At 36.9% G+C, this 26290-nt stretch overlaps 2 protein-coding genes across 3 annotated transcripts; one reads left to right on the forward strand and one right to left on the reverse strand.

Moving 5' to 3' along the window:
• Window positions 1–26241, reverse strand: SKIL (SKI like proto-oncogene). 2 transcript variants are annotated; one of them, XM_069579870.1, is made up of 7 exons: window positions 25766–26241; window positions 22338–24112; window positions 8544–8641; window positions 6793–7025; window positions 3271–3512; window positions 2826–2981; window positions 1–2087 (listed from the first exon to the last, which is right to left on the reverse strand). In XM_069579870.1, the coding sequence occupies exons 2-7, from the start codon at window positions 23433–23435 to the stop codon at window positions 1929–1931; spliced, it is 1986 nt and encodes a 661-aa protein (XP_069435971.1). In that variant the 5' UTR covers window positions 23436–24112; window positions 25766–26241; the 3' UTR covers window positions 1–1928. The 2 variants fall into 2 exon arrangements, with proteins under 2 accessions (XP_069435971.1, XP_069435962.1); XM_069579861.1 differs by having other exon boundaries at window positions 2757–2981.
• On the forward strand, window positions 24996–26290 carry LOC138443160 (TMF-regulated nuclear protein 1-like). Its single transcript, XM_069595142.1, has 2 exons — window positions 24996–25112; window positions 25721–26290. Exons 1-2 carry the CDS (start codon window positions 24996–24998, stop codon window positions 26288–26290), a joined length of 687 nt encoding a protein of 228 aa, XP_069451243.1.

The raw sequence follows: 26290 nt of genomic DNA on the forward strand, positions 1-26290 counted from the left end.
GAATTTTTAAAAACATATTTTAATGATTAAACAAATTATTTTAGATGTTTTTGAGTTGAAACTTCAATAGCTTATCATTTTAACTAAATAACATAAGTAGATTTTGAGTGAAATAGAAAAATAAATTATACAGACTTGAGTTTTACCTCCCCAAAAGTTTAGCTGTGACGCAACTAACCCACAACTAAAACGAAACTGTGTCATAAAATATCTTTGTGTTTTTCTTTCTCCAGATGATAAAGGCAAATAAAAAGTATTAGAAGCATATGTCATTTTTAATATTTATTCCTGTATGTCATTTTAACATGTGTTCTTCCTTAAGGAGATTCCAAGGACTGACCAATTGAACTGCAGAGTTAACACAGTAAAACTTAAATGGAAAATAGAAAATACACATTTAGATGATACTTTAGTAAAGAAACTATACTTTGGGAAGTACAAAAATTCTTTTAGACTATATCAGTACCATTAAGCAAAATATGAAAATAACTGGTTAAATGATAACCTACTTACTTTTGAAGTTCTATACCAAGCATCTATCATCTATGATGGGAAGAGTAAATAACCTTAACTTTAGCTGACTTATAAAATAAATTTAGCTCTCAAGTAATTTCATATAGTACCATACACAAGAATATAAAAATTAAATTCATGGGATAATAATGTCAATTAATGGTAGCTTCAGGAAACTTTCTTTTAAAAAATGCATACTAAGAATTTTACCTAGTATCTTTTAAGCCAAGAATTAACTAACATGAAATTTGCCATTAATGATAGACTTTTCTGTGCAAAAAAAAAAAAGTGCAGAAGAAGCTGTCCCTCCCCAAACTATGGAATTTCTGTCTTCTAAAAACTATCTAGCAGATAAGTAAACTTCCCTATATTAACCTATCATACACTACTAGTTGACTGTAAATTCCTGATTTTGATATTAAATAATAATTGAAAATGGTCCATTCATGCACATTTGGTAAGACTTAACATTTAAACATATAAAAGTCCAAAATAACCTTCAAAGTGTTTAATATCTTACAATTTAAAGGAAAACAAATCCATTATATAAATTTCAGTAAGACCCACAACTACATATAAAAACTGTACAGGAGGATTATGGATTGTATAGAAACCGATGTACATCAATGGTATCAGTTTTTCTCAAGTACATTAATATTTTCACAACACTATTAACAACATAAACAAAAGTTCAAAAATTATGACATTTTATTCCCTCTTCTAAAGTTGCTGCATAAAAAACTTTCTCTAAATATAACCACATTTAAACAGAAAATCTAATTATAACTGGTTCTTGAGTTTAACAGCAGTGTATAAGAAAGCATGTTATCTTTTCCCTTGGGGTGTGCTATAACTTCATCAATGAAATTCCTCTACTGACAAAATGTCTCTCAGGAGACATTAAATAGAAAGGAACTGGTGGAAATTCATGCCACAAGATGAATAATGAGTATACTTTCAACTTATAAAGGAGATTGTTAATGAAAAAAATGGACAACTCCTTGAGTAGCTCTATATATGAAATATGAAGCCACCACTGTATCTAAAATTGAGTCTAAAATATGGATAACAAAATTGATCAAAACTATTTTCCATCACACAATGCAGCTTTTAAAAAGTATGCAATCGTTAAACTGCATTAGAAATATAGGCATCATATCTAATAGTTGAAACTGCAAAGTATTGGTTTGAAGCTGGTTGAAAGGAAAAGTACAAAGAAACATACATTTTCATTCAGTTGGAAAATGTAAAAATTTATATACTAATATATAATCTCTTCACTTTCTCTGATCTACAAATGGATAGAATGCCGTTATTTCATGCAGATAAATTGTTCAGAATCCATTTACCAAAGTAAACAAACAAATAAAAATAAACCCTGTTGGGAACACACAGATGGATTTCTTTGAAGGTTTCTATTCTTTAGCAGTCTTTGATGATTTCAAAATTTGCAGCTTTAGCTCTTTTATCATCTTCTCTAACTTCTGCCTTGCCTCCCGCTCCTGCCTGAGTTCGTCTTGGAGTTCTTGCCTGTCAGCCTCAGCATGGTCCAGTCTCTGTCTCAGCTCTGCCAGCTGTGTGATTTAGAAGGCTGTGTCAGTTTCCCATTCAGTTTTGGTTTCCCATTACTTCTCACATCATGGCAAAGACCTACTTGCAAATCATTTTTGCAAAAATGAACTATTTCTTGCATATTATAATCTCTTGAATATCCAATACTATTAATCTGACTTTGAAATGACCTTAAAATGAGGGCAAAACAAAGGGTCAGGGAACTGAACACTTAGAACACTTTCATTATGCCTTATACTCTGGTATACCTGTTACCACAGCATGATCAGATTAGGAGTTATTTGTTCATCTTTCCCAAGTTGTGAGCTACTATCCACTTTTGCCCCAAGGCTTATGAACATAGTAGGCAACAGTTTATGTTTGTTAAGCCATTGATTTGAAAGCCCATGTATTACATTAAAATAACATTGATACTCAGATAGCTAGAGATTAGCAATTAGCACAACTAAACTATAGAAATCCAATAAAAATTTAAAGTAATGCAACAACTAAGATCCAAACAATCATCTTGAATGATATAGCATAAAATTGTGTTTAACAGAATTATCTATTTTGAAGTCTAGCCTAAATGAAACAAGTTAACAAAAAGTAATTTTTTTTAATGAAATTAAAGTAACAGCTTCAATTTCCACATTGAAAAGGCAACACTATACAAACTGTGTAATTCTTACCTGTGCTGCATATTCAGCCTCTTTATCTTTTTCTAAATTTGAGTCACAGGTACATTTTTGCTTCATTACCTGCTCTAGTTTTTTCTCTAAGTCTTTCTGTTCAACATGAAATTCTTCCATTCTTTGAGCATGTTCATTCTGCAAAGATTCAAGCTCTTTTTGTAAATTCTGCTGTTCTTCAGTAAGTTCCTTCATAGCTTTTGAACTACTCAACATTTCAACTTCCTGTAATTTAAAGAGTCACAATATAATTTTTACTTTATTTCTATCACATTAAACCTTTCAATTCAGAAAAAAACAGGACAGAAAGTATCTACTACAAAACTGAGGTGTCATATCAATTCTATACATAAGTAGCTATCTTAAAAACTATTTTCTCTAAAAATTTAAAAGTATATTAATATTTCTTATAAGTATAAAACTGAACAATATTAAAACATTTACAGCATCTTATCTTGAAGAATATGCAAAAGTATTTTTTCACAATGGACTATCATTTAAATAACAGTTTTACCATCTGAAGTTGTTGCTTCTTCTGTAAAACTGAGTTCAGTTTTTCCTGTTGTTTTACGTAAGTCCTCACTACTTCTTCCATGATTTTTCCCTTATCGTCCTCACAAGTGACATCTTTGACAAGAAATGGAGATGAAGCTGTAACATCACAGTCAGTTCCTGATTTGCTTGTGTCTCTGGCTAAGCTGCAACTGGCAGCCTCAGGTTTCTTTTTGCTGGTAGAATTATTCGAGACTGATGGATCTTCAAAGGCAAAAAAGAAGTAACAAAGTATAAATACCACTCTGTCAAAAGTCACTAGAATGATCCATAAATGAAATTAAGAAAACAATTTCATTTATAACCAAATAAAAAAATAATAAAGGTACTTAGGAATAAACTTAACAAAAGTAGTATAAAACTTATACAACAGAAACTATAAAATATCATTGAAAGAAATAAAAGACCTAAATAAATGGAAAGGAATCCTATGTTCATGGATTGGAAGACTTAATATCATTAAGATGTATCATGATCTCCAAAATTCCTATGCTGAAATCCTAACCCCCAAAGTGATGGTATTAGGAAATGAAACCTTTAGGAGATAATTAGCTCATAAGGGTAGAGACCCCTTGATGGGATTTATGCGCTTATAAAAGAGACTCCAGAGAGCTCTCCCACAATTTGGGTACATAATGAAAAGACAGCCATCTATGAACCAGGAGGCAAACCCTTGCTAGACCAAATCCACTAGGGCCTTGATCTTAAGACTTCCCAGCCTCTAGAACAGTGAAAGGGTAAGTGTGTATGGAATAAGCCACCCAGTCGTGTTATTTTTGTTATAAATGGTAGTCTCAAACTGATCTACTTTTTCAATGCAGACCCTATCAAAATTTCACCTGGCTATGTGGCAGAATTTGGCAAACTGATCCTAAAACTCACATGGAAATAAAAGGAAACCAAGATAGCCAAAGTAATCTTGAAAAAGAAAAACAAAGTTGGAGGACTCACAATCTCCAATAGCAAAGCTTGTTATGAAGCTACAGAAATCAAAACCGTGTGTTGTACGGACATAAAGAGTGAATCCAGAAATAAACATATACTTTTACAGGCAACTGGTTTTTAACAAGGGGGCCTAAACAATTCAAAGAGTAACAGTAGCTTTTTCAACCGTGTTGGGACAACTGTATCTATATACGATTGAGGTTGAACTTCATATCTTATATAAAAATTAATTAAAAATATATGATTGAGATTGAACTTTACATCTTATATAAAAATTAATTAAAAATGGATCACAGACTTAAACTTTAGAGCTAAAATTCTTAACTGGATTAAGCAATCGTTTCTTAGACATGACACCTAAAGTAAGCAATCAAAGTAGCAACAAACTGGACTTCATCTGAATTTAAAACTTCTGTGTTTCAAAGGACACTACCAAGAAAGTGAAGACAACAGACACAATGGCAAATCCTCTATCTGGTAAGGCTCTAGTACCCAGAATGTACATGTAACTCTTACAACTCAGTAATAAAGAGACAACCCAATTTAAAAATAGGCGAAGGATCTCAACAGGTACTTCTCCAAAGATTTGCAATGCAGACTTCCCTGGTGGTCCAGTGGCTAAGACTCTGCACTCCTAATGCAGGGGACCTGGACTCAATTGCTGGTCAGAGGACTAGAGTCCACATGCTGCAACTGAGAGTGCGCATGCAACTGAAGATCCTACCTATGTGCCGCAACTAAGACCTGGCACAGCCAAATAAGTAAAACAAATATTAAAAAGGAGAGAGAGATTTGCAGTGTCCAAAAAAACCATGAAGAGATATTCAGTACCATTAGTCAACTTGGAGAACTGCAAATCAAAACTATGAGATATCACTTTACAACCACGAGGATGGCTCTCCTCAAAAGACAAACAATGACAACTGTTGGCAAAGATGTGCAGGAACTGGAAACCTCAGAGACCGTTGCTAGAAATGAAAATGGTATGGTTGCTTTGAAAAACAGTTTGGCAGTCCCTCAAGATATTAAACATAGAGTTACCATATGACCCATCAATTACACTCCTAAATATATAGCCAAGAGAAATAAATACATATGTTCATATTAAAACTTGTGCTTAAGTGTTCATAACAGCATTAGTCGTAACAGCCAAATGTGGACATATCCAAATGTCCATCAGCTGATGAATGGATAAACAAAACAGGGTCTTATCCGTCCACACAACAGAAAGTTACTAAGCCATAAACAGGGAAGAAGTGCTAATACATGCTATAACATCTACTGAGAAAACATCCTTAGTGGAAGAAGCCAGGCAACAGAAGGCCACATGCTGTACAATCATTTTATATGAAATGCCTAGAACAGGCAAATCCATAAAAACAGAAAACAGATTAGAGGCTGGTAAAAGGGGAGAATGAAGAGTAACTTCTGGATTACAGGATTTCTTTTAAGGATCATGAAATGTTCTGAAATTAACTGTGATCATTACACAACTTCATGAATTTACTAAAAACCACTCAATTGTACAGTCTAAAAGGATGAATTTTATGGTATATGAATTATACCTCAACAATTTTTTTAAAGCCTCTAGAATACTTTAGGAAATATAATACAAACATGGTATAAAGGTATGTTACTAATTATTCTTTGCCATACTTAAATCCAAGGAAAATCTCAAAATTAAAGCACAAACTCCCCCCAAAGAATCGCAACTATCTATGAAAACAATTACATAACCAAAGGACTCTTCCACTGCTCTGAGAAAGCTGAACTGTTACATTTGCCTAAGCTGTAGGCAAAACTCTGTAGCTACAGAGAGGGTAACACAGGCAGCATGTGAGCAGACATATCTTGTTTGGTCCACCATATTTTAAAAGGCACTGTAACTATGCAGCTTTTTTTTTAAATGTCCAGCCAGCATTCTGCATTTATGCCATCTGCCTGGCTCCTACAGCTATTCATTTTCAATCCTTGCTTATTCCACAACTTAATGTCTCTGAGTCCTATACCTAACTACACTTAGTACACTTCTTTCCCTTTTTAATTGAAGCATAGTTGATTAACAGTATCCTGTTAGTTCCAGGTATACAACATAATTATTCAATATGTTTACAGATTATCATATACTTTTTAAAGATAATTCTATTAATCCATTTTTGGCTATCTATTGTGCTGGCTCTTCGTTGCTAGACGGGCTTTTCTCTAGTTGAGGCTACTCTTCATTGCGGCGTGCAGGCTTCTCATTGCTGTCGTTTCCCTTCTCGCAGAGCACTGGCTATAGGGCGTGCAGGCTTCAGCAGCTGCAGCTCCTGGGATCTAGAGCACACGCTCAACAGCTGTGGCCATGGGCTTAGCTATTCCCCAGCATGTGGGATCTTCCCAGACTTCAGAGTTTTGAAAGGTGTTTTGTATTTTTTTAAGATATAAGCTTCATTTATCTGGAAAATTCTCTTATTAAAAGAAACCCTCTTTTTGAAAATGCTGAATAAATATATTGATTAGCGACATGATTTTAAAAAGGTAATTTCTGAATCCTTACCTAGATGGCTATATAATTCTTTACTTGCTTTTAGATCCATTTTCTCTTGTTCCTCCAGTGAGACATCTGGATAAGACACTATTTTTTGATGTTTCCCACTGCTGTGAGGCTTCTCTGACTGTCTTGGTATAGATTTGCTTGCCTCTGTCTTTGTGACCTCTTTAGGCTGAGGTACAGCTGAAGTAAGTGACACATTTGGTGCAACCACTTTATCACACATGTATAAGTAGTAGCTGAAAACAAAAAATAAGTTCATATTACATTTAGGTAAAAATATATTAACATCAATTTCTATAGTTAAACAATTTTTTTTTAACCAAAACAGATAACGCAACAATTCAGAAAATAAGGGTCTTAGAAAAGAATTCTTGAAAATGTCAGTAAGTAGTTGAGCAAAGAGCAAAATTATGAGGATATTTCTGTTATTTTCCAAAAGTAGTTTCTAAACAGTAAAAAGATACGCACTGAAAAGAAAATCAGTTTTCCTTCCCTCAAAACCTCATGAGAACTAAAACCATGAAGTACTTTACAGAGCAGTTCAACAACCCTCAGTAGGTAATGTTTATGCCAAAAGAAAACAGACTACATGATATTCTGGAGAACCATTTCCCTGTGAGCCACCCCTCCAAAGCTAGGAGTCCTTGCTCTTTGCTATAGTGAGGCTGATTCAGGCCACACTGCATGGCTATGGCCTGATTCACTGCAGCCCCAACGAACAGCTTCCAAGGCCCTTCTCCCTTATCAAGAAAACAATCAGTGTTCTGAACAATGCCCAGCTACTGGGCTATCCTCCTTGGATCAGACTCCACCAGGCAACCTTCTGAAAATACTTTGATATTTCCTACTTAATTTGATAAAACAGCAATAATAAAATCAAGCAAAACTAAGATCAAAGGGATAACCACCAATACCAATTTTGCTCAAAGCTCACATAAAATTGTCCAAGAGATCATCTGAGAGACATGGAACAAATCTGAGCTAGATATTTAAGTACCATATGATTAACTATAATCTGCTTAACCTTTAGCCAAAAGATGCAACCATTTAAGTGACCTAACACTTTATCCTCTAAGTTCTAAATAATCTCCTCTTATATTACATTTTCTTTGTATAGGACATATATATTGTCCCTCTTGACCAATTACATGAATTCTGAGGGTGAAAACTCAGTATCCTGCTAAGAAAACTGACAGGTTTAATACTGCTCCAAAGTTTATTTCAAATGTAAAAGGAATAGAAGGAACTATATAAATGTAAGTAAGATTGAGAGTCTCCGTAACTGTGCTTGAGGAGATAAATGCTGCTTTTATCTACAGCAGCAAATAAAAGTCTAGGTTTTTTAAATAAAAAGTTTATAATCTAAGGTGCATTTTTATTGAAAATATGAACATTGATTTTGAGGGGTGCGACTACTATGAAAACCTCTAAGTTCCAAAAAAGGTTCACTTTAAAAAACCAAAGTTGCACACTGCACTCTTGGAGAGTTGGTTTACCTCTTGAAGGGAAGTAAGGAAAATTTTTAAACTTTCATATTTTCCACTTTAGGGCAAAAAGGAAATAACGTATTTCCAGGAAAAAACATAGAAACATACAAAAAAAGTTAATTCAAATATTCAACCTATTCAAATTCATTCCCTGGATTAGCAAAAAAAAAAACAAACCTAAAATGATATAATGAATCCCCAGAGCCTAGAAAAGCACCTGCTGTATAGATATTGAATGAAGGAACGAACAAGCTAATACCCACTCACCTGGGATGTAAAAATGAATGTGTCTGAGAGACATGGTCACCTTCCTGTTTTATAACTGGATACCATGACTGCAATTCCATTCCTGGCGGTGTATCTATCTGTAGAAAAATGTAGAAGTGGAAAAGTTTATTGAAGGAAGATATGATGGTCAATCTTAGATGCGTATTCGACAGAGCTGTAGGCTGCCTCTGGAGAACACTGACTAGTACAGAATTATGTAATTCGAGAATCATCTTCGAATAGGGCAGTCTTTCTTTAAAATACCAGGTCTAGTCACTTAAAACTCAGAGAGACATCAACTCCCTCATCACAAGAACAGCTTCAGCATGTATATTAACATGGACTACCAGAAATGATTTCATCAAATATCATACTTATGGAATCTGTGTTAAAAATCCACTTTAAATAATAGTACTCTACAAATGTACAGCATTGATAAGTTTTGACTCTTCTTGCTACTATAATCAGCTATAACCTACCCCCTCCATCCCTATAGTATTTCTCAGCATACTAAATTAGATTAACATCCTACAACAATACTTTGCCAAATTTTGAAACCACTGTGTCTGCTAACACTTATCAGTAAACCGCATTTTATCATAAATATGAAAAGCTCTTTTTTAGCCTTGTAAATAAAGGAAAAGGAGAGGGTAACTGGCTACCTCAAAGTTCACGATAAGAACTTTATATCCTGCTTAATCCTAACAAATAGCTTATTAAGTAGGTACAATTATCTCCACTTTACAGATCAGAAAACTGAGGCTCAGAAACTGAGAAAGAATAAATAACCTGTGGTTACTAACTTCCTCATTTGGTTTGTTTTACATGTCTCCCCTCCCCCCACATACACATATTGGGAGATCAACATTTTGCTAAGAATTACTGGGCAAAGAATTTAAAAGACTAACAAGGCCATAAGACTATACGGAAAAGAAGAATATTTTGAAAGGATTTAAGAGGTGAGTATTCAGTGAGGGCCTCTAGACTCTATATACAGAGTAGAATTTGTTTTAAAACTTCACAATCCTGGTCAAGTGTTCTAAAGAAGTTCAGGATCTGGGGCAAAATCAACTGCTTATTTATAAAATACAACAATCATTTATTCACATAGTTTCTCAGCCTATAGCTTAGTTCTATCATAAATTAGAAGGGGAACTGACGACTGGCAACAGAAATACTAAATGACAGATACCAGGTGCCAGCTGATAGCCTAAAGAGAGAGAAGAATTACAAGACACAAACACAAAAACTGATTCAAAAAGCAAGGCAATCTGAGGGCTTTCTCATACATAGGCTAGGAAAAACAATATATCTCAACTGTTCCCTATCCTTATTCCAAAAGAGTATCTAATGTTTAAGAAGTCTTGAGTCAATATGACATAGTTATAGTCAATATTTATAAGCAGTATACCATATACACACATATTCATACATACACTCAGACTGAAAAGTATTTGACATTTTAGATTTGAAAAAATGTTAAAGTTTTTAAAAAAGACACAGTGCTGAGAAGAGTAGTTTCATTATCCAGAAAACTCATTTAGGCAGAACATTTTTCACCCTAACACTGTAATAAAAGAGGTGTTAATGAACACCAAAAGCTCATTCTAACAAATCAATGAAATATAAGATCAGCTCAAATTAAATGAGAAATTCCTTTTTAGAGGTCATTTGTTAAATTCATTATTTAGAAAATAAAGAAAGCTCCACTTTACATCAGTTTTATATCTGAGACATCCTGGATGTTCTACTGCCCAAGAAATCAACTGTTTCCAGATTTTTTAAATTAAAACTATTAAAATTGATATTTATATTTAAAAGTTTTTCCTATTATGGATAGCTGAGATTTTATTTTAAATCTTCAGAATAACAAAATTCTAAACTTCTTCAGCCAAAGATCTTGACCTCAAATCTGACTCAATTTTGATCATGTTCATTTCAAAATTCTGTAGCTTGATAAGTTTGTATAAGTTTTACTTTTTTATTCATAATCCAAACTCAGTATAGTTTTGCTTTTATGACATCTCTAAACTTCAAATGCCACCTTAAATAACTGTTAGCACATTCGTTTCTATTTAAACACCCATCCCTCTCTTGTTTCTGATCTTTGTTTCCTATTCTTGCACCTACCCACAAAGAGACCCAGAGGAGGGGGTTCTTAAAAAAAACCTACCTTTAAGACCATCTAGTGCAGTCCTCTAGCAAATGTCTGAATTTCCTCTACAAAACTGATGGAGTGGTTATCTGGCCTCTGCTTAAGTAGCAGCTTGAGGTCAAGGACTGTCTTAATTACTTTCGTATTTTCAGTACCTAGCACCACACCTGGCAATGCAGTAGGGACTCGATAAATATTCGTTGAATGAATTCTGAATGACAGTGTAGCTCATTAAATTCCCAGGGTGGCCCCTTTTAAGGTTACTCTGCTACTAGTCTCTTTCACATTTACTAATACCCCTTTATTCCATGAAGTGCTGAAGAATCTCAACTGTCTCTGGGTGCATTTTTAGAGATCAGATTTACAAATTAAATGATATAATTGATGGGGAAATGCACAACACTAACCATGATAAAATGTTGGGAGTTAATTTTACCTATTATTCTGTGGTAAGCCATAAACACATTGACAACAAATTATCCTAACTGCGTGTTAAAAACAATTAAGAAAAGAACACAACAGAACATTCACAGTCATGCCAGATTTTCTCATCTATTCTGCATTTGTGGCAACATACAAATTAGGTCTTCAAAAAAATAACAGTATAATTAAATGGCACAGCAGTAATGCTACTACTGATCAGGAATAAAAATGAGACACCAAGATGCACACAGGTATTGCCTTTTCTTTTACCTTTCAATATGAGGATAATTTATTCCCTTCAAGTAATTGAACACTAAAACAGACTATATTACATTATTTGGCAAGGAAAAGAAATAGATCACTTAGTAGCTCAAGTTAGAGCCTTAACATTTTAAAATACTTTTATCATTCAACTTCCCCATCATTATCTACCACAAAATGAACAGATGGCATCCTCATCTGAAACACATAAGAAAAATTTCAGGCATGATTTCATTCTGAAAGTTCTTTCTCTAAGTCATAAAACAACAAATACAGCTAAGAAAGCAAAATTTAAACAAGTCCAACATGTATAGTAGAAGAATTAATTCTAACTAAGTAAATATTAGAAAATGTTTTACACAAAGTTTCTCTAAATTTCAACTTACTGTGTTATGTATACATGACCTTTTAATAATCAGGTATCCTGATAAAGAACTACTGTATTTCGGTACAATGCTTATTAGTCTCACAATGACAAATAATATAGAGAACCTGGTTTCATTTACAAAAAGACCAATAAGTATTTCTGTCATCACTTTTTAGTAACAAAAGCAATTGCATCCACTCAGCACCATTAGTACATATACATTCCAATTTGCACTAAAAAAAATATAGACAAATAAGACAAAAACCGTTTAAAACTCCCAGACTTATCTTCAGTAGTAAACTTTGATTTTAGGTGGCACTGTTAGTTTCTAATTATAGTTGCAGATTAATATTGTGATCTTTAACCCTAATGACAAACATTGATGAACTAAAGTAATCAAAACAATATCTCAGTATTGATGGGATTTTAAAAGTTCCCCTCAAAAAAATCTGGATTAAATTTTTGTAATATGTGGGAAAAGAATTTTTTAAATTAGAATTTAGAAAGACAAAAATTAATTTTTACATTTTGGTATTTATAAGCCAGTATATATAAGGACTGGCAGACTGGTAAATTTCATAGTCTATCCTTCTATAATGGTGTGCTAACATTAAGTAAAATATAATGCATATTAAATACACATTATGTTGTACAGCCAAACATAAATTGTTAGTAACCTTAGTAGATACATGACTGAACACACTGTTAAGCAATAATTCCTTAGGTATAAAGCAAATATCCCTATCATGTTCCTTTTATTATGTATAATACTAAGACATTCTGTTCAGTTCAGTCGCTCAGTCGTGTCTGACTCTTTGCAACCCCATGAATCGCAGCCTGCCAGGCCTCCCTGTCCATCACCAACTCCCGGAGTTCACTCAGACTCACGTCCATCCACACTCAGTGATGCCATCCAGCCATCTCACCCTCTGTCGTCCCCTTCTCCTCCTGCCCCCAATCCCTCCCAGCATCAGAGTCTTTTCCAATGAGTCAACTCTTCACATGAGGTGGCCAAAGTATTGGAGTTTCAGCTTCAGCATCATTCCTTCCAAAGAAATCCCAGGGCTGATCTCCTTCAGAATGGACTGGTTGGATCTCCTTGCAGTCCAAGGGACTCTCAAGACTCTTCTCCAACACCACAGTTCAAAAGCATCAATTCTTCGGCGCTCAGCTTTCTTCACAGTCCAACTCTCACAACCATACATTACCACTGGAAAAACCACGGCTTTGACTAGACGGACCTTTGTTGGCAAAGTAATGTCTCTGCTTTTCAACATGCTATCTAGGTTGGTCATAACTTTTCTTCCAAGGAATAAGCGTCTTTTTATTTCATGGCTGCAGTCACCAACTGCAGTGATTTTGGAGCCCAAAAAAATAAAGTTTGCCACTATTTCCACTGTTTCCCCATCTATTCCCCATGAAATGATGGGACCGGATGCCATGATCTTCATTTTCTGAATGTTGAGCTTTAAGCCAATTTTTTCACTCTCCTCTTTCACTTTCATCAAGAGGCTTTTTAGTTCCTCTTCACTTTCTGCCATAAGGGTGGTGTCATCTGCATATCTGAGGTTATTGATATTTCTCCCATCAAGCTTGATTCCAGCTTGTGCTTCTTCCAGCCCAGCGTTTCTCATGATGTGCTCTGCATATAAGTTAAATAAGCAGGGTGACAATATACAGCCTTGACGTACTCCTTTTCCTATTTGGAACCAGTCTGTTGTTCCATGTCCAGTTCTAACTGTTGCTTCCTGACGTGCAAACAGGTTTCTCAAGAGGCAGGTCAGGTAGTCTGGTACTCCCATCTCTTTCAGAATTTTCCACAGTTGATTGTGATCCACACAGTCAAAGGCTTTGGCATAGTCAATAAAGCAGAAACAGATGTTTTTCTGGAACTCTCTTGCTTTTTCCATGATCCAGCGGATGTTGGCAATTTGATCTCTGGTTCCTCTGCCTTTTCTAAAACCAGCTTGAACATCTGGGAGTTCACGGTTCACGTATTGCTGAAGCCTGGCTTGGAGAATTTTGAGCATTACTTTACTAGCGTGTGAGATGAGTGCAATTGTTCGGTAGTTTGAGCATTCTTTGGTATTGCCTTTCTTTGCGATGGGAATGAAAACTGACCTTTTCTAGTCCTGTGGCCACTGCTGAGTTTTCCAAATTTGCTGGCATATTGAGTGCAAAACTTTCACAGCATCATCTTGCAGGATTTGAAACAGCTCAACTGGAATTCCATCACCTCCACTAGCTTTGTTCATAGTGATGCTTTCTAAGGCCCACTTGATTTCACATTCCAGGATGTCTGGCTCTAGGTGAGTGATCACCCCATCATGATTATCTGGGTGGTAAAGATCTTCTTTGTATAGTTCTTCTGTGTATTCTTGCCACCTCTTCTTAATATCTTCTGCTTCTGTTAGGTCCATACCATTTCTGTCCTTTATCGAGCCCAACTTTGCATGAACTATTCCCTTGGTATCTCTAATTTTCTTGAAGAGATCTCTAGTCTTTCCCATTCTGTTCTTTGCCTCTATTTCTTTGCACTGATCGCTGAGGAAGGCTTTCTTATCTCTTCTTGCTATTCTTTGGAACTCTGCATTCAGATGCTTATATCTTTCCTTTTCTCCTTTGCTTTTCACTTCTCTTTTCACAGCTATTTGTAAGGCCTCCTCAGACAGCCATTTTGCTCTTTTGCATTTCTTTTCCATGGGGATGGTCTTGATCCCTCTCTCACGAACCTCTGTCCATAATTCATCAGGCACTCTATCTATCAGATCTAGGCCCTTAAATCTATTTCTCACTTCCACTGTATAATCATAAGGGATTTGATTTAGGTCTTACCTGAATGGTCTAGTGGTTTTCCCTACTTTCTTCAATCTAAGTCTGAATTTGGCAATCCATGATCTGAGCCATAGTCAGCTCCTGGTCTTGTTTTCGTTGACTGTATAGAGCTTCTCCATCTTTGTCTGCAAATATAATCAATCTGATTTTGGTGTTGACCATCTGGTGATGTCCATGTGTAGAGTCTTCTCTTGCGTTGTTGGAAGAGGGTGTTTGCTATGACCAGTGCATTTTCTTGGCAAAACTCTATTAGTCTTTGCCCTGCTTCATTCCACATTCCAAGGCCAAATTTGCCTGTTACTCCAGCTGTTTCTTGACTTCCTACTTTTGCATTCCAGTCCCCTATAATGAAAAGGACATCCGTTTGGGTGTTAGTTCTAAAAGGTCTTGTAGGTCTTCATAGAACCGTTCAACTTCAGCTTCTTCAGCGTTACTGGTTGGGGCATAGACTTGGATTACTGTGATATTGAACGGTTTGCCTTGGAAACGAACAGAGATCATTCTGTCGTTCAAGTGGTCCATAAATGATTTCAGGACACTAGACACCCTACCACCCTATCAGACAGCTGCCAACATACTCTTACTGAAAGAAACTGAATCTCTCAGAATAGGATCAGGTTTCCTCAATACTTTCAACATGTTGTGAATGAGTGTTTCAACAACTGAACTAGGAATAGTGTTACAAGGTAGCAATAGGTACTTAAGAGATTTTAAGGCTTAGTTTTGTGCCTCATTTCACTGTAAAAATAACCACTGTAATGATTAACTGTAATTATTAATCAACCTGTAACAATATGATCTAAGAACTTCCACTAACTTATCAAAGATGATCTGCAGCAGGAAATCATGGGCTTCCCCAGTGGCTCAGTGGTAAAGAATTCACCTGCCAATGCAGGAGATGTGGGTTTGATCCCTGGATGGGGAAGATCCCCAGAAGAAGGAAATTGAAACCCACACCTGGGAAATCCCATGAACAGAGGAGCCTGGCGAGTCCACAGAATCCCAAAGAATCAGACACAACTTAGCAACTAAGCAACAACCACAACAAGCAGCAATCAGCAATGTCTCTTGCTACTCAACACTACAAAATTGTATCATCTACCTCATAAAGCCAATTTTAGGTTTAAAGTGCTTAAAAACTCTCACAGGAAAAGCAAAGGCTCACATTCGTATGTGCAATTATCATTTAAATCTTTCATGGAAACAAAGACATGTAAAAATCAGTAGCATGACATCACTTCCTTTTCTATCCGAACAAACTGATAAAAATCGTGTTAATTTCTGGGACTTAAAAAAAATTAACTTCTTTACAGTGGAATGCTATGGTGTCTAGTTCACTTAATATTGCAATTATTTGAAAATTTACGTGTCACATACATCCTTTCACTAAACTATCTGTCAAAAGTTAATCTATGTAAATGTAAGGCTTTGCTTTTCTATCCCATTTCAGGATATATGCTTTTAAAAAACTAAGATTATTTTGACCTTCAAATAATGTAAATTAACATCAAAATGTAAATTATTTTACTATGTGCAATGGATTGCACTTTTAAAATTTTACTCTATTTCATGTATTTTTAAAGTGCTGATGACCCACTAAATTGACTTCCTTTACATCCCCTCATCCTTCTCAACTGAGGTTCTCAAGAGAATTAAGCCTAAATTCTGCAAAGTTTCCACTGTATGCATTAAATTAACTTCTCTCCAAAGTACTTAGAACAGTACTATATACAATCTTTCTAAAGGGCTTAACTCTCCTCAGAGAACCCCAGACGGGAAAGGGTATATAGATGAAAAACTGCAAGTTGATGACTACTGCTCTAAGTGCAAGTTTTACAGTTTGTCCAAATGTATTATTTCAACTAACAGTCCTAAATTAACAAGTGCACTCTACAGATGATTTTGCACAGATCTGTAATACAAAGCATTACAGATATACAGGAATAAATAAATTCCAATGGTGGTTATCACTCCATGGTGAAATGATGAGAAAATTCTGTTTTCTTCTTTGCACTGTTTTTAGGATGTATTATAATGGGCCTATAGTGCTTCCATAATCACACCAAAAAACCTTTTCAAAAAGGAGTAAAAGCCTTATTTTTATGTACCAAAGCGATTTTTAGTTAAGTTTCTTTAATTTTTGTATTCTTTGTCCCCACCTCATAAGATACTCAAAATACACACTTTTAAGGCTACTTGAAATCGTAAAATAAACTCAATACCACAAATAAATAAAATCAAAATGCTGTACTGCTTTAAAACTAAACTGTTTCCTCCTTGAAAATCACTGGTAGCTTTCTATGGCTAGTAAGACTTTTCATTCAGTTTTATCCAAACCTTTGTTAAGCATCTACCACCTTCTACATTTAGAAACTACAGGATGAATGCCTGCCCTAGGGAGCCTCCAGCTAGTCTTTACACACACGCTTCTGTGACCCGTTTCTAAGTTTCTGAATCAAAATGAGTTTTAAACTAACTGTGTGTCTGTGTGCTCATTCACTTCAGTCATGGCCAACTCTTCGCAACCCCGTGGACTACAGTGCACCAGGCTCCTGCATCCACAGGATTCTCCAGGCAAGAATACTGGAATGGGCCATCTTGGCCCCTGCAGGGAAACTAACTTTACACCTGTCCTGTTCATTCCTCTTTTTGCCTTAACATGGGGCTATACTTTATTTAGTGATGGAACTAAACCACACCCTTAAAAATGGTTAAGGTTTAATTATATATTCTTTAGGTTTTTTGTAGTCAAATAAAATCCTTACATTACTTTAATGTACATGTAACATACATGAAACCTCAAAAGAGCCAAATTTTACACATGGACAAAATACATATTCCCAAACTAGTTTTACCTCTTTACTTGATCAAATTGAGTCCTGGCTCCATATGTTCTGCTTTCAGAATTCTAAAGGCATTAAAATTATCCAATTCTTGCTTTCCTCCTTATTCTCAACTGGCATAAATTATAACATATGTATAGCTACGAGAACACTATTGGCTGATTATGCACTGATTCAGCCCTATCCCTTTTCTTCAAAGTTTCTTAAGGAGACTTGATTTCCTTGAAGTTTTTCAACATTTCTCAGACCAAAAGGATGAAGTTTTTTATCAGAAGCCTTTTTAAAAATGTTAACATTTTTAAAAGTTCTACCATTTTTTAATGATAAAAATGAACGGACTGTATCTCTAAACCATAAGGGGGCACTATTCCCAAAGCCATTCTAATGATTCCACTGAAATGTCCCTATAACATATTTTATAACAAACTTGTTTTATACTTTCTTCTTGCAAACTTCATTTTGGTAAGTAAACAAATATCCAACTAATATAATTACTGTGTACAAACAATTAATGTGAGATACATTTGAGCCCAATACTCAGTTATCTTACTTAGAAATATCTTCAGATAATTCTAGAAAAATCAAAAGTGAGGAAAGGAAAAATCCAAAATTACATATTAGTAAATATTTCAATCATAGTTTGAAGTATCATCCTATGTTTCTAGACTCTTAACTTTGAAAATACTTTTACATCCATTTCCTCATTTGATCAGTTGTCTTATTCAATAGTTTACTTGCAAATTATATGTTTATTAAGGGTTAAACCATCATTTTTCAAAAAAAAAAATCCCAATTATTCTAAAATCAGGGTAGTTTCTTAAAAATTTGTTCAGTTTAAAAAAGTTTCCTTTTCCCTGAATAACTGACATGCCAAGCACTAGACTAAATTCTGGGAAAATGGGACTCTCTAAACCCATTAAGATAGTTGTTAATTTTAGAAGTCAGACAAAAATATTCATACTGGTCCCTTCTATGAGCACAAATACTTCATTTGATTCTGACCTTACCACCACTTGATAAAAGTTTATGCTAATTATAAAATGCAAACTATGCCTCTGATGTAACAAATTACCATCAAGTCTATCACAATTATTACTGTTACATATTTTGTCCCAACACAACTCTTGTAGTTACCTATCCTCTCTAGTGTATTTCCTTCCCTCATTTAGGTTTGTACTAAGAAACACACTTCCTAAACAAAAGGAGCTCTCAAAAATAGCTTACAAGAGGGGAGAAAATTTCTGTAGTATTATTATTCCAAATGACCTCTACAGAAATGAACTGTAAGTAAAAGGCAAAACTAAAAAAAAAAAGTGAAATGTTGAATAGACTTTAAGAGGAAAACTTCTAAGTTGATATCTTTAGGTAATCTATTCGCATCACAGATAATTCATAGGGCCTTTTCCCTATGTAGGAATAAACACTATACTATTTTACAGTCAAGTCTAAATGCTAGAAACCTAAATTTTAACTCCTAAAAAAAAATAAGGGCATAAATCATCTTTACTTAGTGATCTGGAGATTGTTGGCCACATGCTGTAACAGGAAAGAATCACCTATAAAGATCTTATCAATTGACTACAAATAGGTTTTTCTAATGTGCTTGAAAATAATCCAAAGTAAACATTACCCTTCAAATTTTATTTACAAATGATCAGTTTGCTTGGCAAACCTTTTTCCAGATAGAAACATAAGATTCAACAAAATCAGAATTAGATCAAATAACACTGGAAGCTTGGAAAATAATCAAAAATTATATTCTTGCATATATTTGCACACTGTAAAATACTATAATCATTTTAATAATAAAAACATAAAAAACAGAAATGATATGAAGAGGTAGTTTAGTTTTCATAACACCATTTTGCAAAGCAAGCTAGGCAGATCTAATATCAAGTATTATTTTTTGTGGTGACCTAAGAAAGAGTTCAAAATACTGTTATCTTTGGTGTCTGCAAAGAATAGTCAGTTCTCCACTTAGAACACTGACCATATCCCACTTATTTCTCCCATCTAAGTTCTAACTATGCAAAGTCAATATAGTTTTGCAAATAGTTTGGTAACCATTATTAATATAACTTTCATCCTTAGAAATAATTTAACAGTTGCTACATTTCAAACAATTGCTACATTTCAAACAATTGCCTACTGAGTTTGAGGGGGGGTTTTAAAAGCCAAAAAACTACTCTTTAGCTAAACATACCCAATTACATTAGTGTTCATATTAAACCTAAAGACCTTTAGATAAGAACTTAATATATTTAGTATATTCTTTTTTAAGCATTTTAAACTTTATGTTTCATATTGGAGCATAACTGATTAATGTTTTAATAGTTTCAAGTTGGTGGCAGAGGGACTCAGCCATACATATACATGTTTCCTTTCTCCCACAAACTCTCCTCCCATCCTAGCTGCTACTTAACATTGAGCAGAGTTCCTTGAGCTATACGGTAGGTTATTCTTTAATTTTTTTTTAAGTCTATTTTGACTTTTTAAAATGAGCTTCCTCTGGATCTATTTGGTTTGTTGGGAAACCAATTCAATGACTCACAGAAGATAATGAAAAATGTTTCCCAGTCAAAGGACCTTCTCCTTACGCCCTTCCCAGTAAAAGACCTTAGTCTGAGTCTATATAAAAGTTAATAAAGAGCTTAAGAACCATCATACGAAGGTAAGTTGACAAGAAAAGTTAATGTTTCTCAAAATTCAGTTTCTGCTATGGGGTGTGCGTTAGGGAAAAGTAGTGAAAATTTCTAGACTTCAAGTCAGAAGACCTGTATTCAATTCCTGATTCGAATGTCTTATCAGTTACACAGCCAGGAGCATACAACCCATCTCGGACTGGTCTCTCATCTAAACTTCAAAAAAGAACTACTTTAACATGTTTTGAGGAACGTATTTCTAAAATGTGAAGTGGCAAGCACACATCACTATACATGAACTCCCCCCAAACTTCTTTCTGAAAGGTTTATTGAAAGTTTTCTTAAATTCTCTTAAATTGCTTAAAATTCACATTAAATTAGAAAAAATACCAAAATATGCCAAAAACATTGTAGCAAATACTGCAAAAAATAACAGTAAAAAGACGGCAAAAAAAAAAATCTCACATCTTCCCCAAATAAAAACTGAATTCAAATTAATAAATTCTGATACAATAAAAGGACTACATCCAGATGAAGCACGGTTTCAATTTTAACCAAACCCTAGCACATTCAGTTTCAGTTAAGTAAATTCATCACCTTTTTTTTTTAACCTTTATCATGGTTCTCAGGTATTTTTTTCTCACAAACACAGAGCAGGAACATTAGGCAAAGCAATTTATCCCCAAAATGCTTATGTCAGAGCAGTCAAGATCAGACCAAGAACATCTGGCAAATAATGTGGCCACCTATGGACATATAAGAGTTCTAGTTAGGTTAGGGCAAAATACCATAAATATTAAAGGGGGGGGGGCATTCCACATTTTGAGAATATAGACAATTCTAATAAGCACAATCTTCAGCTTGTGACCAGGCCAGTTGTAAGCAAGTCCAACAACGTGAGAACTGGCTTGAGGTCAGCTATGCTTTAAAATCAGTTAATAATGGCACCAGAACAATATAAACTTATCTAGTAGCCACAGGTGAGGAATTTCAAAGTACTGATGCTTTGGATTCAGCAAGGAGCAAACTACCCTGAATTCAAGTCTGAAAGTATCTTCACTGGGCTTCAGAAGCAAATTATTGTCTTAGAACTACATTGTAACTAAATTTCCCTATTGGGAAAACTAAATCTCCCCAAAGGGAAAGATACCGTATTGAAGCACAGGACACTAAACCTTAGGTTCTGGTCTAAGTTCTAGTCTTGCTATAAATAACCTTCAGTCATTCAGTACACTTCATTCATTTCTTCTGTGAAGGAGAAAAGATAGACTATATCAAGGAATAAAAGCTAATTAACAGTGGAAAGATTAGATTTTTATGATGAAATATAGCCACCTTTTTTGTGGTACCAATAAAATAAAATTATGTGTGTAAAAGTGTTCAAGAACAATGCTTGGTACGTTTTAACAGCGTTAGCTATTATACTGATTTTATTCAAGTAGGAAAATATTTTAAAACCAGATCCACACACTGAATATTTAATAGCCTAAATCTTATTAGCTAGGTATTCAAACTCTTGGAATAAAGATACTCATTTAGCCTACCAAATAATGCAGTGAGAAAATAATAACTTTAAAATCTCTTTGCTGATAAGTTTTTATATTCATATTTATTTAATCTAGAATAATCTGTATTCTAGCTGTCATAACTTTTTTAATTATTCCTCTTTAAAAAAATCTTGCAGACCAGAATCACAAAGTCTTCAGATCAATCTGTCTTTTGCATTTGTTTCCAATATTGATGAAGTCTGAATATTCAATTACAGAAACAATGTCAGAAATCCTAAATATACCTCTGAAAAATGCTGTTTGGAGCCCATCACCAGAATTGTTTTGGCTAGCTATACACCATTTGCAAATGGAGATAAGAACAAAGTGTAAATTAAGAGTCCTAAGAAAACAACTGATTCAGTCATCAAAAGGCAAAATGTGTGAAAAAGAAAGCGGACTCAAGAAAAAAGCCCCAAATCCTCCACTCCCTGCTTATATAAGGTTGGGAAAGTCACGTGATCTCTCTGAGCCTCATTCTCTTTATCTGTAAAATGGGAATAATCCCATTTCTCTCAGCAGGTTGTCTGGAACATCAAATGAGAACACACAAAGGAAGCACTTAACAGCCTAAAACGTGTAATACAAACATATTATACAGATCAGTATTTTTTGCTGTTGTTGAATGAGCAGTAATACTTTAAGTTATATTCTAAATATACAATTTCAAAGTACACCATTACCAGTGTTCAAAATTGCTAATTAAAAAAAAAAAACTTGCCTTGGATTGAGTCCTCTTCCCATTCCTCATGCTAAATTTCTCCTTCATTTCTTCTAAAATTATCTTCAGTTTCTTTTCTTCAGGTGTCCCCAAGTATTTTTGGTTCACATGAAGATAGCAATGCCATTTGGCTGATTCAAAGCCCCAGTGGCAAGTCCTTTTGTCCGGTGATCTGTGAGAATGCATCACAAACGTCTGGGGTGCAAACATTCCACAGCACTCTAGACACTGAATACATGGAGCATCTGGCTGAACATAAAATTGGGGTGCAAATAAACCCTGACATTTGCCCAAGCATTCATGTTCCACTTCAAAGGCACTGCCAGTTTCCTTCAACTGGGCCAATGAGTTTTTTGCAGGTAGTATACTACCATTTTGAGGAAAGGTGCGTGGCCGCAATAAAGCGTTACATAGTCTTTGTGCATCAGTTAATGTGATCAGCCCACAGGATGGGGCATTGAATGGAAGTATTCCCAGGACCTTTAAGATATGAAGCTGGTCTGATGTACATCTGGAGCAATAAATGTACAATTCATCACACACTGTATTTATTTGTTGGAGTGAAAATTCTCGGAGAACAGAATTTAGGACTTGGGGCAAACAGAGTCTCTTTTCTCCTCCAACCTGAAAACAAGAAATAGACTCCCCTTCCAACACAGTCTGGGTGAGTTCTGTGGAGCTATCAGAAGGGATGAGCAGTGGACCAGGAAGAACCTGAGGAGATGGAAGAGGCAGAAATACCGTAGGTGACATGCTTTCTTGGGAATACCGAGCAGAAAACGCTGCTGGTCCACCCAAAGAGCTCTGACTACTTAAATGGAATTGTGCCAAAGTATGTTTCAAACTAGGATTTAAATGTAAAGGTTCAGGCACCGAGGCACAGGTCCTCTTGACATGCTCTTCGTCGGTTTCCATTGGTGTTTCATAGTCATCCAAGTGTTCCTTCTTTACTGTTGGCAACTTGTTTATCATCATTTTTCCATTTGCATGAATGTCTGTCATCATCTTTTTCACTGGAGGGCTGCCATCATCTTCCATCCCATTCAATTTTTTATTTGAGCTCTGAACCAAGGAAAAATTTGCCTGTAGGTTTTCCATTGCTAAAAACTATTGTGTTAAACAAGTAAGTCTGAAATTTGCATTATTATTTAGTTGCTTATTTTAAGAGAGAGAATTAATGTGTACCAATTCTTATGGTAACTTATTCTCAAAGAAAATTTAAATTTCCAAAGAGATATCCCTACACTACTCAATAGATTTTGCAACTTTGTTTGGTTCTGCTAATACTTCAGTATAAGTACTGCCAGTACTATAAAAAAATTATGTCTAATAACAACGAATAATTTTAAGAGGCACACCTCCTAGGAAACTTTTTTTTTTTTAAATCTTCAGGTATATGTACTAAAATAAAGTTACCAGTTCTCTCAATTCAAGATGTCCAAGTTCAATGCAACAGTTTGGTTTAGTTTTAGGCACAACACCCAAAAAGTTTATGCTTGTGTCAAAAATCACGTGTCAAAATTACGCACCCAAATTTAGTATTTGGCACCAAGGACACAAAAAAAAAATGGCGGGGGGGGGGGGGGGGGGGCAGGAATATCTTCTCTAAAAATGATCTGTTGGTCTGTGTGAACAAAATGAAGGCTTGAATAAACCCTCACACCAGTAACAAGAGACTCTGAATCCACTTGAATTTCTGTGATTAAAAATGAAACCTAAAGAAAAATCTGCCCAGTTATCTTCAAGGATTACTGTTCATTCTTCTTTTAATTAATCTGGAAGAGAAGGGGGTTGGGGAAGAGTTACATTTGAATTTGTTCCAGAGGCCAAAGGGTCAGTTTGAAACTAGTTTCTTAATCTTAAACTGAGTTCACTTTACCAAAGGTGACACTTGAGTGATTTCTTTAAATCTAACACCAGTTAATTAGAAGTACCTTCATTTAAATAGAAAAGCAATTTGGCAAATGAGTAAAGGGAGCAATAATATCCCTCAAAAGGGAGAGGGTTACTCCAACCCAGAAAAGGAAAAACCTTAAGCAGATCATCTCACCCAAAACTCAGTACTAGAGGTTTTTTCTCAGTTATGCGATTTTAATTAAAATAATATATTTTAACTAAAATAACCTATTACTTCATCTCTTAATTAAAAAACAAACAGAAAAACCCACCAGTTTCATCTAAAAATCAAATACCAGTTATAACACATCTACTACACGAAAGTCACAATCTTAAGTGCATAATTCATCTGGTCAGTGTACGTTATTTTCTGGAATAACTATAGGCAAAAATTAACTTTCCCTTTAAAAGGTTAGCGAATTTGCTTAATGGAAGCCAAAAGCTATAGACTCCACTCCTGGGAATCTCCATCCTTGAATAAGACTAATCCGGGACAAAAAGCACAAGGCAGACAGACCTCACAAAGAATGCAAATGGAGGAAGAGGGAAAAAGCAAAGATTCTTCTTCCACTTCCTTCTTGAGAGAAAATGCAAAAAAATCCAGTAAACAGAAATTTTTGCCAGCCAAACTCCAAGCAATTTACCTTAAAACAGACCCAAAGGGTTAAGTACCAAGGCCACTAGCCAACGTACTGACTTTCGCCCACCACAGGAACACCTCAGCCTACGCAGGCCAAGGAAGAGGGCAGGAGGCATGACAGAATGGGGAGCCCTCAAACCCTGAAATCCTCGGCCCACGCAAAGCCACTCACCCACCTTAAACCCGAGGCGGAGGCGGGGAGAGGAGGGCAAGGCACCCGGGACGCCTCAGGCTTGCAAGTGGGTAGTGGGAAGTGGAGGAAAAGGAGTCCCCCAAACCCCGCCCCCCCCGCAGTGTCGGAACACCCCGGTGCCCTCTCAACACCGCCCCGCTAAGGGGGCCGCAGGCAGGACTGTGGAAATCCCCCGCGCACCCTCTCCCCGGGAAGTTCTCGGGTGTTACCCGAGCACCCCTAAGGCTGCACCTCCCCTCGCCTGCCCCGGACAGAGGAGAGAGGGGTCAGCGGGCGGGAGGGGCAACGAGCCGGGACCTCCCAGTCGCTGAGCGCCGACCTACCGGGTCGAGCCCAGGGCATCCCCGCGGAGCGCAGACGGGCGGCGGGGGGAATCGGAAGGGGACAGTGACGGGCGTCCAGGGTTCGGGGTCCCGACGGGTCCAGTCAAGTGCAGCACCCGGCCCCTGCCCGCGCCCATCACTCGGGATAAGCGAGGCATGATCCACCGTAGGACACCTGGCCCGCGCCCCCCCGTGGCCCCGACCCCACCCGGGACCCAGCATCCGGACCCCCGACTACGGCCTCCGCACCCTAGGAAGCCCGACGAGCTTTGTTAACTCCCCTTGACGCCCGGCGCAGCCGTCGGGCACCCCGGGAGCCGCGCGCCCCTAGCCTACCGCCGCGTCCCCCACCCCGCCCCGCGAGCCGAGGCCGCACCTGTGCCCGCCGCCGCCGCCGCCGCCGCCGCCGCCGCTCGCCCGCTCCCCTTGGCTGTGCCGGCGCCGCTCCGAACCCCACACACATCGCTACACACAGCCCTCTGACGTCACCGAGCCCTCGGCCCGCCCACGTCACTGCGGAGACACACGGCTTCCCGCAGACGCCGCCGCCGTCTCCGGCCGCCCGGGGGAGAGCGAGGGCGGCGAGGGGGAGGGGAGGAGAGGAGAACTGAGCCAGCGGCGGCACCGCGCGCGCAAGCCCGCCGCCGCCGCCGCCTCGCGGCTCCTAGCCCCTCGGGGACGCGCGCGCCGTCTGCCCTATAGTGGCTCCCTAGGGCTCCCCTGGCCCGTCGTCTGGCGCGCGCCCCTCCCCCCAGGCGCGCGCCCGGCACTCCTGGCCCCGTGCGCCGTCTGGGCGGCTGGCGCGCGGCGCTGTCTGCGGTGCACCCGGCGCAGACAGGATGTTCCCTCCCCGCCCCACCCCCACCGCCGCCCTCCCTCCTTCCTTCCTCGAGTCGCCTAG

Source organism: Ovis canadensis, chromosome 1 (assembly GCF_042477335.2).
Source record: "Ovis canadensis isolate MfBH-ARS-UI-01 breed Bighorn chromosome 1, ARS-UI_OviCan_v2, whole genome shotgun sequence".
Classification (NCBI taxonomy): Eukaryota; Metazoa; Chordata; class Mammalia; order Artiodactyla; family Bovidae; genus Ovis; species Ovis canadensis.